General features: G+C 37.0%; 1 protein-coding gene across 1 annotated transcript in view; it reads right to left on the bottom strand.

The window, feature by feature from the left end:
- ITGA1 (integrin subunit alpha 1) overlaps positions 1-12690 on the bottom strand; it is a 183594-nt gene that overhangs the window by 25946 nt on the left and 144958 nt on the right. Inside the window, exon 23 of the mRNA XM_066240685.1 lies at positions 11346-11448. Coding sequence (XP_066096782.1) covers positions 11346-11448 — 103 coding nt within the window. The remainder of the gene's footprint in view (positions 1-11345; positions 11449-12690) is intronic.

The following is a 12690-nucleotide window of genomic DNA, read 5'->3' as shown; positions in this document are numbered from 1 at the left end:
CGTGCTGGGTGGATCCCCATCGGGCACATGCGGGAGTCTGTCTGACTGTCTCTCCCCGTTTCCAGCTTCAGAAAAATACAAAAAAAAAAGAAAAAAAGGAATGAATGGGTCAAAGAAGAAATAAGTGCAGAGATCAAAAGATATATATAGATAAATGACAATACGACATATCAGAATCTCTGGGATGCAGCAAAAGCAGTAATAAGAGGGAAGTTCATATCACTTCAGGTCTATATGAACAAACAAGAGAGAGCCCAAGTAAACCACTTAACTTCACACCTTAAGGAACTAGAAAAGGAAGAACAAAGACAACCCAAAACCAGCTGAAGAAAGGAAATAATAAAAATCAGGGCAGAAATAAACAAAATAGAGAACAGAAAAACTATAGAAAAAATTAATAAAACAAGGAGCTGGTTCTTTGAAAAGATCAACAAAATTGACAAACCCTTGGCAAGACTCACCAAAGAAAAAAGAAAGGATTCATATAAACAAAATCCAAAATGAAAGAGGAGAAATCACCACAGACATCATAGATATACAAAGAATTATTGTAGAATACTATGAAAAATTATATGCCACCAAATTCAACAACCTAGAAGAAATGGATAAATTCCTAGAACAATACAACATTCCTAGACTGAGTCATGAAGAAGCAGAAAGCCTAAACAGACCAATAAGCAGGGAGGAAATAGAAAAACCTATTAAAAACCTCCCCCAAAATAAAGTCAGCTAACATCATATTAAATGGCATAAAACTGAGGACTTTCCCCCTTAAATCAGGAAGAAGACAGGGTTGTCCACTCTCTCCACTCTTATTTAATGTGGTGCTAAAAGTTCTAGCCCAAGCAATCAGACAAGACAAAGAAATAAAAGGCATCCATATCAGAAAAGAAGAAGTAAATGTATCACTTTTTGCAGATAATATGATCCTATACATCGAAAACCCCAGAGACTCCACAAAATGATTACTAGAAACAATAAACCAACACAGTAAGGTCGCAGGATACAAAATTAATATACAAAAGTCCATAGGTTTTCTATAGCCAACAATGAAACATTAGAAAACGAACTCAAAAAAATAATCCCGATGACGTCAGAGTAATGGCGGAGTAGGAAGCGATACCGATAAATCTCCCCCAAAACTCAACAAGATCTTCAACCAGAAACAGAAAAACCTATACTTGGAGCTTCCAGATTCTTCGCAATACACCCAAAGGTATGATTGAGTGAAAAATTGGCTAAATATATAACCAAACCCCGAAGGAAATAGGGAGTAAGAAATGCTCCGCCTTCCTCACTAACCTAAACAGGGCGGCTTTCTCTGGTAACTGTGAATTTAGAAACTGAGGCGGGCAAAGGGGGTGAATAGATCCAGGCCGCCACAGCAAAAACGGCCGAACCAGGCTGTGGCTCAGAGATCCAAGCCGAGGAAAATCTGATCCTGTGGCAACCCGGGCAATACAAGCTAACACTCGCGCCAAACCCAAACAAAGAAAGACAAGCGGATCGGCCATTTTACCCGGTCTCCTGGTCGGTGCGCAGTTAGTGGAAGAGAGATTTCTTCCTAAGCCGCGGAAGTGGGTGCCCGTGTTGCCCCACGGAGAGGCAGGGTCAGAGGCCTTTCTGTGGGCTGAGGGCAGAGTCTCTGGGCAGCCCCAGCGCCCTGGGAAAGCCACGCACGGGAGGGAGTGAGAACTAATTCAAATGGTGGAGATTTTCCGTGCTGGAGGCTGTTTCACTCAGAGGGAAACGAGGCCGGCCTCATATCCTGGTTTGCGCGCGCAGATAAGGAGTGAGCGATTCCTCCGAGTGCCTCGGCAGTGTGCGCCCGTGTTATCGCACAGAGGGGCAGAGTCAGGGGCCTTTGTGTGGGCCAAAGCGGAATCTCGGGCCGCCCCAGCGCCTTGCAAAAGCCGCACACGGGGACGGAGCGAGACTCAATTCCAACGCTGCAACTTTTCCCTGCGGTTGGGGGTTTCACTCAGAGCGTGAGACTGCTGGCCGGATATCCTGGTTGCAGACAGTGAGTGAGAGTTTTCTCCAAGCGCCCCGGAAGTGGGCGCCCGCTTGTGTTACCGGATAGAGTGGCAGAGCCAGAGGTCTTCGAGTGGGCGGAAAGCCCGCCTGATTATGCTAGCAGCTCTGACTGACTGAGCCTTACCCAGAGCCCTGTGCTGAGTGGAAATAGAGTGGGGAGTTGCCAGCAATTTGAGCCTCTTACTATCCAGGCAGAGGCAGCAGCAACCCCATACCTGGACTATCAGGCTACTAATTGAGGAAGGAAAGACTAGGAGAAAGGCTCCAGGAACACGGACTCTCTCACTGTCGGAGCCTATAAATGCTAATGAGCCTCGACTCCCAACGAGAATAAAGCACAATACATGACATTGCCATAGAGACTTATCAACTGCAAACCTCTACCTGAGCGTGCCAAAGGGGCAGAACCCGGGGTACAGAGTCACCGACCAGGAAGAGGGAGAGAAAAGAAAAAGCAAGAAGATAACCTCTCAAAATCAAGAATAATCTGCAGACTTTATAACCTATCCCATTTTATTATATTTGTTCGTTTGTTTCTCTTATCTTCATTCTTGAGACTTTTTTTTCCTCCTCCAATTTGGCCGATTAACTCTCTACCGGTCTTACTCTCTCCTCTCCCTGAACTACACTACCCATAAGTGTTACATCTCCCATTATCATTTCTCTTCTCTTCCTTTCTCTCTATGAGGGTTGCACTCCAAAACCCTTAACTCTCTCTCTCTCTCCTTTATTTTTTCTTCTTTTAGTGGTTCCCTCTTTTTTTCTCTCTCTCTCTTTCTTTTCTCCCTCTATATTAGTTTCTTCCTTTCTCCTTTACATCTCCTCTCATTCAAACCTCAATAACAAACAAATTATCTTATCTGGGACTCAAACCTATGTTTGTGGCATTTTGGGGGGTTTTTACTTCACATTTTTAACTCACTAGCAGTGCTCCCATCCCTGGCTCTCCATATTATCTAGTTCTTGTTCCACTAAATACAATAGTAAGTTTTTAATTTGTCCCCCCATTTTTCCATTTTCCTCTTATTCCTCTCATCATAACTCTTAGAAAACCAACACCTAAAAGCAAATCATTTTATTCTTGACCCAAATTTTTTCCTTATTTGCTTTTTGTGGGTCCATACGCTCTTTTTTTTTCTTTTTTCTTTTTTTTCCTTTTTTTTTTTTTTTTTCTTTCTCTCTTTTTTGCCCCTTTATTACTTTTCCCCAATTCAGGCCCTCCATCACAGGCATTGTTTGTTATAACTCACAGTCCACCACAAGATTTTCTCAAGAAAGAGGGGAGAGGAGAGGAGAGGAAAAAAAGAGGGGGGGAATAATTTCCTTTTTTAAAAAATGTTTATTTTATTTTATTTTTCTTTATTTCATTATTAATTTTTTTTTAAAAAAAACAACTTTTCGATTTGTTATTTTTTATTTTTTTTAACTTTTTATTCTTTATTAAATCTCATTAATACTATCAACAAAACCACCCTCAGATGCCATTAAGGAAGAGAAAATCGAATATCATGGATACAAAAGAAAGAGAGGTAACACAGCTAGATGAGGAAAAATCTATGGAGAAAAAATTTAATATATTGGAAACCTTGGAGCTAAATGACAGAGAATTCAAGATAGAAATCCTAAAAATCCTCCGAGATATACAAGAAAACACAGAAAGGCAATATAGGGAGCTCAGAAAACAACTCCATGAACACAAAGAATATATGTCCAAGGAAATTGAAACTATAACAACAAATCAAACAGAGATGAAAAACTCAATTCACGAGCTGAAAAACGAAGTAACAAGCTTAGCTAATAGAACAGGTCAGATAGAAGAGAGGATTAGTGAAATAGAAGACAAGCAACTTGAGGCACAACAGAGAGAAGAAGAAAGAGACTCAAAAATTAAAAAAAATGAGATAGCCCTACAAGAATTATCTGACTCCATCAAAAAGAATAACATAAGAATAATAGGTATATCAGAGGGAGAAGAGAGAGAAAATGGAATGGAGAACATACTTAAACAAATAATTGATGAGAACTTCCCAAGCCTGTGGAAAGAACTAAAGCCTCAAGTTCAAGAAGCAAACAGAACTCCAAGTTTTCTTAACCCCAACAAACCTACTCCAAGGCATATCATAATGAAATTGACACAAACCAACAGCAAAGAAAAAATTCTCAAGGCAGCCAGGGAAAAGAAGAATACAACATATAAAGGAAGGCCCATTAGATTATCATCAGATTTCTCAGCAGAAACTCTACAAGCTAGAAGAGAGTGGACCCCAATATTTAAAGTCCTGAAAGAGAGAAACTTTCAGCCACGAATACTATACCCATCAAAGCTATCCTTCAAATACGAAGGAGAAATAAAAACATTCACAGATACAGAAAAGATGAGGGAATTTATCATCAGAAAACCCCCACTCCAGGAATTACTAAAGGGGGTTCTCCAATCAGATACAAAGAACAAAAAAAAACAGAGCCACAAGTAAAAGCTCCAAGAAGAACACAATAAAACCAAATTTAAACTGTGACAACAACAAAAAGAAAGAGGGGGAGAAGACGGAGATTAACAGTAGCAAAGGACGATGGAGTGCAAAAGTACTCACAAAATAGTTCGCTACAATGAACAGGGTAGGGACCCTTTTCATTACTCAAAGGTAACCACCATTGAAAAAACCACCACAGAAGCACATGAGATAAAAAAGATAGCAACAGAGGAAAGATGTATGGAATACAACCAAATAAAAACAAAAGATAGAAAAACGAAAGAGAAGGATCAAACAAGACACAAAACTAACAGAAAGCAAGATATAAAATGGCAATAGGGAACTCACAAGTATCAATAATTACACTAAATGTAAATGGATTAAACTCACCAATAAAAAGGCACAGAGTAGCAGAATGGATTAAAAAAGAAAATCCAACTGTATGCTGCCTACAGGAAACTCATCTAAGTAACAAGGATAAAAACAAATTCAAAGTGAAAGGCTGGAAAACAATACTCCAAGCAAATAACATCCAAAAAAAAGCAGGTGTAGCAATACTCATATCGGATAATGCTGACTACAAGACAGGAAAAGTACTTAGAGTCAAAAATGGCCATTTCATAATGGCTAAGGGGACACTGAATCAAGAAGACATAACAATTCTTAATATATATGCACCAAACCAAGGAGCACCAAAATATATAAGACAGCTACTTATTGATCTTAAAACAAAAACTGACAAAAATACAATCATACTTGGAGACCTCAATACACCGCTGACGGCTCTAGATCGGTCATCCAAACAGAGAATCAACAAAGACATAGAGGCCTTAAACAAAACACTAGAGCACCTGGATATGATAGACATCTACAGGACATTTCATCCCAAAGTGACTGAGTATACATTTTTCTCCAGTGTACATGGATCATTCTCAAGAATTGACCATATGTTGGGCCACAAAAACAATATCAGCAAATTCAGAAAAATTGAAGTTGTACCAAGCATATTTTCTGATCATAAAGCCTTGAAACTAGAATTCAACTGCAAAAAAGAGGAAAAAAATCCCACAAAAATGTGGAAACTAAACAACATACTTTTAAAAAATGAATGGGTCAAAGAAGAAATAAGTGCAGAGATCAAAAGATATATACAGACTAATGAAAATGACAATACGACATATCAGAATCTATGGGATGCAGCAAAAGCAGTGATAAGAGGGAAGTTCATATCGCTTCAGGCATATATGAACAAACAAGAGAGAGCCCAAGTGAACCACTTAACTTCCCACCTTAAGGAACTAGAAAAAGAAGAACAAAGACAACCCAAAACCAGCCGAAGAAAGGAGATAATAAAAATCAGAGCAGAAATAAATGAATTAGAGAACAGAAAAACTATAGAAAAAATTAATAGAACAAGGAGCTGGTTCTTTGAAAAGATCAACAAAATTGACAAACCCTTGGCAAGACTTACCAAGGAAAAAAGAGAAAGAACTCATATAAACAAAATCCAAAATGAAAGAGGAGAAATCACCACGGACACCGTAGATATACAAAGAATTATTGTAGAATACTATGAAAAACTTTATGCCACTAAATTCAACAACCTAGAAGAAATGGATAAATTCCTAGAAAAATACAACCTTCCTAGACTGAGTCAAGAAGAAGCAGAAAGCCTAAACAGACCTATCAGTAGAGAAGAAATAGAAAAAACCATTAAAAACCTCCCCAAAAATAAAAGTCCAGGCCCTGACGGCTATACCAGCGAATTTTATCAAACATTCAAAGAAGACTTGGTTCCTATTCTACTCAAAGTCTTCCAAAAAATTGAAGAAGAAGCAATACTTCCAAACACATTTTATGAGGCCAACATAACCCTCATACCAAAACCAGGCAAGGATGGCACAAAAAAAGAAAACTACAGACCAATATCTCTAATGAATACAGATGCTAAAATACTAAACAAAATACTAGCAAATCGAATACAACAACATATTAAAAAAATAATACATCATGATCAAGTAGGATTCATCCCAGAATCTCAAGGATGGTTCAACATACGTAAAACGGTTAATGTAATACACCATATCAACAAAACAAAGAACAAAAACCACATGATCTTATCAATAGACGCAGAAAAGGCTTTCGATAAAATACAACACAATTTTATGTTTAAGACTCTCAACAAAATGGGTATAGAAGGAAAATATCTCAACATGATAAAGGCCATATATGATAAACCATCAGCTAACATCATATTAAATGGCACTAAACTGAAGGCTTTCCCCCTTAAATCAGGAACAAGACAGGGTTGTCCACTCTCTCCACTCTTATTTAATGTGGTACTAGAGGTTCTCGCCACAGCAATCAGACAAGACAAAGAAATAAAAGGCATCCATATCAGAAAAGAAGAAGTAAAGGTATCACTTTTTGCAGATGATATGATCCTATACATCGAAAACCCCAAAGAATCCACAAAAAGACTACTAGAAACAATAAGCCAATACAGTAAGGTCGCAGGATACAAAATTAACATACAGAAGTCAATAGCCTTTCTATATGCCAACAATGAAACAACTGAGAAGGAACTCAAAAGAATAATCCCCTTCACGATTGCAACAAAAAAAATAAAATACTTAGGAATAAACATAACAAAGAATGTAAAGGACTTATATAATGAAAACTATAAACCATTGTTAAGGGAAATTGAAAAAGATATAATGAGATGGAAGAATATACCTTGTTCTTGGCTAGGAAGAATAAATATAATCAAGATGGCTATATTACCCAAAGCAATATACAAATTTAATGCAATTCCCATCAAAATTCCAATGACATTTTTTAAAGAAATAGAGCAAAAAATCATCAGATTTATATGGAACTATAAAAAACCCAGAATAGCCAAAGCAATCCTAAAGAAAAAGAATGAAGCTGGGGGCATAACAATACCTGACTTCAAACTCTATTATAGGGCCACGACCATCAAAACAGCATGGTATTGGCAGAAAAATAGACACTCAGACCAATGGAACAGAATAGAAAGTCCAGAAATAAAACCACATATATATAGTCAAATAATTTTTGATAAAGGGGCCAACAACACACAATGGAGAAAAGAAAGCCTCTTCAATAAATGGTGCTGGGAAAACTGGAAAGCCACATGCAAAAGAATGAAACTGGACTACAGTCTCTCCCCCTGTACAAAAATTAACTCAAAATGGATCAAAGATCTAAACATAAGACCTGAAACAATTAAGTACATAGAAGAAGACATAGGTACTCAACTCATGGACCTGGGTTTTAAAGAGCATTTTATGAATTTGACTCCAATGGCAAGAGAAGTGAAGGCAAAAATTAATGAATGGGACTACATCAGACTAAGAAGTTTTTGCTCAGCAAGGGAAACTGATAACAAAATAAACAGAAAGCCAACTAAATGGGAAATGATATTTTCAAACAACAGCTCAGATAAGGGCCTAAAATCCAAAATATACAAAGAACTCATAAAACTCAACAACAAACAAACAAACAATCCAATAAAAAAATGGGAAGAGGATATGAATAGACACTTCTCCCAGGAAGAAATACAAATGGCCAACAGATATATGAAAAGATGCTCATCTTCTTTAGCTATTAGAGAAATGCAAATCAAAACGGCAATGAGATACCACCTCACACCTGTTCGATTAGCTGTTATTAGCAAGTCAGGTAATAGCAAATGTTGGAGAGGCTGTGGAGAAAAAGGAACCCTCATACACTGTTGGTGGGAATGTAAAGTAGTACAACCATTATGGAAGAAAGTATGGTGGTTCCTCAAAAAACTGAAAATAGAACTACCTTATGACCCAGCAATCCCTCTACTGGGTATATATCCCCAAAACTCAGAAACATTGATACGTAAAGACACATGCAGCCCCATGTTTATTGCAGCATTGTTCACAGTGGCCAGGACATGGAAACAACCAAAAAGCCCATCAATAGATGACTGGATAAAGAAGATGTGGCACATATACACTATGGAATACTACTCAGCCATAAGAAATGATGACATCGGAACATTTACAGCAAAATGGTGGGATCTTGATAACATGATACGAAGCGAAATAAGTAAATCAGAAAAAAACAGGAACTGTATTATTCCATACGTAGGTGGGACATAATAGTGAAACTAAGAGACATTGATAAGAGTGTGGTGGTTACGGTGGGGAGGGGGGAATGGGAGAGGGATAGGGGGTGGGAGGGGCACAAAGAAAACAAGATAGAAGGTGACAGAGGACAATCTGACTTTGGGTGGTGGGTATGCAACATAATTGAACGACAAGATAACCTGGACTTGTTATCTTTGAATATATGTATCCTGATTTATTGATGTCACCCCATTAAAAAAATAAAATTATAAAAAAAAAAAAAAAAAAAAAAATAATCCCCTTCATGATTGCAACAACAACAACAAAAAATACCTAGGAATAATCATAACAAAGAATGTAAAGGACCTATATAATGAAAACTACAAAGCATTGTTAAGGGAAATTGAAAAAGATACAATGAAATGGAAAAATATTCCTTGTTCTTGGATAGGAAGAATAAATGTAATCAAAATGGCCATATTACCCAAAGCAATATACAAATTTAATGCAATTTCCATCAAAATTCCAACTACATTTTTTAAAGAAATGGAACAAAAAATCAGATTTATATGGAACTATAAAAAACCCCAATAGCCAAAGCAATCCTAAGAAAAAAGAATGAAGCTGGAGGCATTACAATACCTGACTTCAAACTATATTATAGAGCCACGACAATCAAAACAGCATGGTATTGGCAGAAAAATAGACACTCAGACCAATGGAACAGAATAGAAAGTCCAGAAATAAAACCACATATATATAGTCAAATAATTTTTGATAAAGGGGCCAACAACACACAATGGAGAAAAGAAAGCCTCTTCAACAAATGGTGCGGGGAAAACTGGAAAGCCACATGCAAAAGAATGAAACTCAACTACAGTTTGTCCCCTTGTACTAAAATTAATTCAAAATGGATCAAAGACCTAAATATAAGACCTGAAACAATAAAGTACATAGAAGAAAACATAGGTACTAAACTCATGGACATTGGTTTTAAAGAGCATTTTATGAATTTGACTCCAAAGGCAAGAGAAGTGAAGGCAAAGATAAATGAATGAAACTACATCAGACTAAGAAGTTTTTGCTCAGCAAGAGAAACTGACAACAAAATAAACAGACAGCCAACTAAATGGGAAATGATATTTTCAAACAACAGCTCAGGTAAGGGCCTAATATCCAAAATATACAAAGAACTCATAAAACTCAACAATAAACAAACAAACAATCCAATCAAAAAAATGGGAAGAGGACATGAACAGACACTTCTCCCAGGAAGAAATACAAATGGTCAACAGATATATGAAAAGATGCCCATCTTCATTAGTTATTAGGGAAATTCAAATCAAAACTAAAATGAGATACCACTTCACACCTGTTAGATTAGCTATTATCAACAAGACAGGTAATAGCACATGTTGGAGAGGCTGTGGAGAAAAAGGAACCCTCATTCACTGTTGATGGGAAAGTAAAGTAGTACAACCACTATGGAAGAAATTATGGTGGTTCCTCAAAAAACTGAAAAAAGAACTACCTTATGACCCAGCAATCCCTCTACTGTGTATATACCCCCCAAACTCAGAGACATTGATACATGTAGCCCCATGTTCATTGCAGCATTGTTCACAGTGGCCAAGACATGAAAACAACCAAAAGCCCTTCAATAGATGACTGGATAAAGAAGATGTGGCACATATACACTATGGAATACTACTCAGCCATAAGAAATGATGACATTGGATCATTTACAACAAAATGGTTGAATCTTGACTACATTATATGGAGTGAAAAAAGTAAATCAGAAAAAACTAAGAACTGCATGATTCCATATATAGGTGGGACATAAAAACAAGACTAAGAGACATGGACAAGAGTGTGGTGGTTACTGAGGAGAGGGAGGGAGAGGGGAAGGGGGAGGGGGAGGGGCACAAAGAAAACCAGATAGAAGGTGATGGAGGTCAATCTGACTTTTGGGTGATGGGTATGCAACATAATTGAATGACAAGATAACCTGGAGATGTTTTCTTTGAACATATGTACCCTTATTTATTGATGCCACCCCATTAAAATATAAATAATTTATAAAAAATAAAAAGATTCACTTCCTGAACAGTCAGTCACCTTTAAGTTTCCCGAAAATCTTGGAGCTGTTACTGATGAGCAGAGTGCTGCTGGAGCATTAAACGAGATTGTCCTCAACAAGTACACAAACGCAAGAGCTACAAATGAAAATTTTTGCCTGAATAGAATTTAAATAAGTTTTGCGCAAATTTTATGACTAAAATAAGTGTTTTAATATGTTCTGTTTTGAAATTGGAGACAAATTCTGATGCAATCATATCTTTTAGTGTATGTACTGCATTATATAAATTATTACATTTTCACAAAGATGATGCCCAAGAAGACATTCTACTTCATTATGTTAAACTAAATGTTGAAAATTTTACAATAAGATGAAAACCTAAAATCTTGAATTGCAAAAAATCTGTAGCTTACAGAGAAAAACTAATGTCAGATTTGAGATCAACACTCTCGAATTAGGGAAGAACAAGTGTTTTTGTGGATGCAACAAAAATTTTGTTCCCCGGTGTTATAAAGCAAAATATACTGACAGAACTGTTGAACCAACATGTTCATACAGGTCTGTTAATACTTCACTGAATTTATAAAGATACAAATAATTTCTTACACTGTTAATTTAAATGTAACTTCTTACCAAGTAGAAGATATTAATTTCATTTCCAATGTCCTCAGTAGAATTAATAACTTCAGGGACTGTCTCATTGGCCGCAATTGAAATATGATATTCACTGGCAGAGCTTAAAAGTATTAATTGAAAAAAAAAAGAGAATTTAGTAGTAGAAAAAAAATAAAACGCAACACAATTTAACTTTTATTTTGCCGTATTCTTTTTCTTTTTTCCTACCAGGAAGCCCCTCAAAAAATAGTTACAGAGATTTTAAGTCAGAGGCAAATATTTTTACCCTGAAGCCTAAAATTAAATCTTTGAGGAGGGTAAGAAGGATTAAATATAATTTAGTTCAATAGTAACTGATATGTAGAAGGCCTTAAAATGCTAAAATATATTAAATATATAATTTTCAAATAAAAATCTCATTGTTGGCTAACCAGGTGGTGGCACAGTGGCTAGAGTGTCGACCTGGGATGCTGAGGAACCAGATTTGAAATCTCAAGGTCACTGGCTTGAGCCCAAAGTCACTGGCTTGAGCAAGGGGTCACTCACTCCACTATAGACCCCTGGTCAAGGCACATATGAAAAATCAATCAATGAACAACTAAGGAGCTGCAACTACAAGCTGATGCTTCTCATCTCTCTCCCTTCTCTAAAAAACAAAGAAAAAACCTTCCTTCAAAAACCTCATTGTTACCAAATGAAAAGCTTCCACGAATTCACTAATAAAACTTACATTTAGTGAAGTCAAGCTAAAATGTGGTATTTCAGTATTGCTGAATTTTAATGGTTTTCTAAAATTTGTGACCTGTTTAAGGTTTTTATTTACTGCTAAACTTAAAAAAAAAATTCAATCTTTCTATACAACTTCTTCATGATCTCTGGAAGAACTTAGTAGGATAAAATATAAACACATTTTCAAGCCTCATTTCAGTTAAAAGAAGACAAAAAAATATAACAATTTGCCAAAATTTGATTCTAAATAAATGAAATATTCTTGGGGAAAGAGTCAGTGTTCCCAGAGAAGTGGATATAGCAAAATAGAACATAGTTAATAAAACGTAAAGGCTAAGAAACAGAAATGCAATCTCCCCGTAGACCAGGGGTCCCCAAACTTTTTACACAAGGGGCCAGTTCACTGTCCCTCAGACTGTTGGAGGGCTGCCACATACAGTGCTCCTCTCATTGACCACCAATGAAAGAGGTGCCCCTTCCAGAAGTGCGGCAGGGGGCCGGATAAATGGCCTCAGGGGGCTGCATGCGGCCTGCAGGCTGTAGTTTGGGGACGCCTGCCGTAGACTCTGTAACCCTCTCATCTTTGTGGCCCATGACCAGCAGAGGGAAAATGCCATAGGAAATAAACTGATAA

Source organism: Saccopteryx bilineata, chromosome 1, assembly GCF_036850765.1.
Source record: "Saccopteryx bilineata isolate mSacBil1 chromosome 1, mSacBil1_pri_phased_curated, whole genome shotgun sequence".
NCBI classification, from domain to species: Eukaryota; Metazoa; Chordata; class Mammalia; order Chiroptera; family Emballonuridae; genus Saccopteryx; species Saccopteryx bilineata.
The sequence above is the reverse complement of the archived record's forward strand: the minus strand, read 5'-3'. Positions and strand labels throughout refer to the sequence as shown.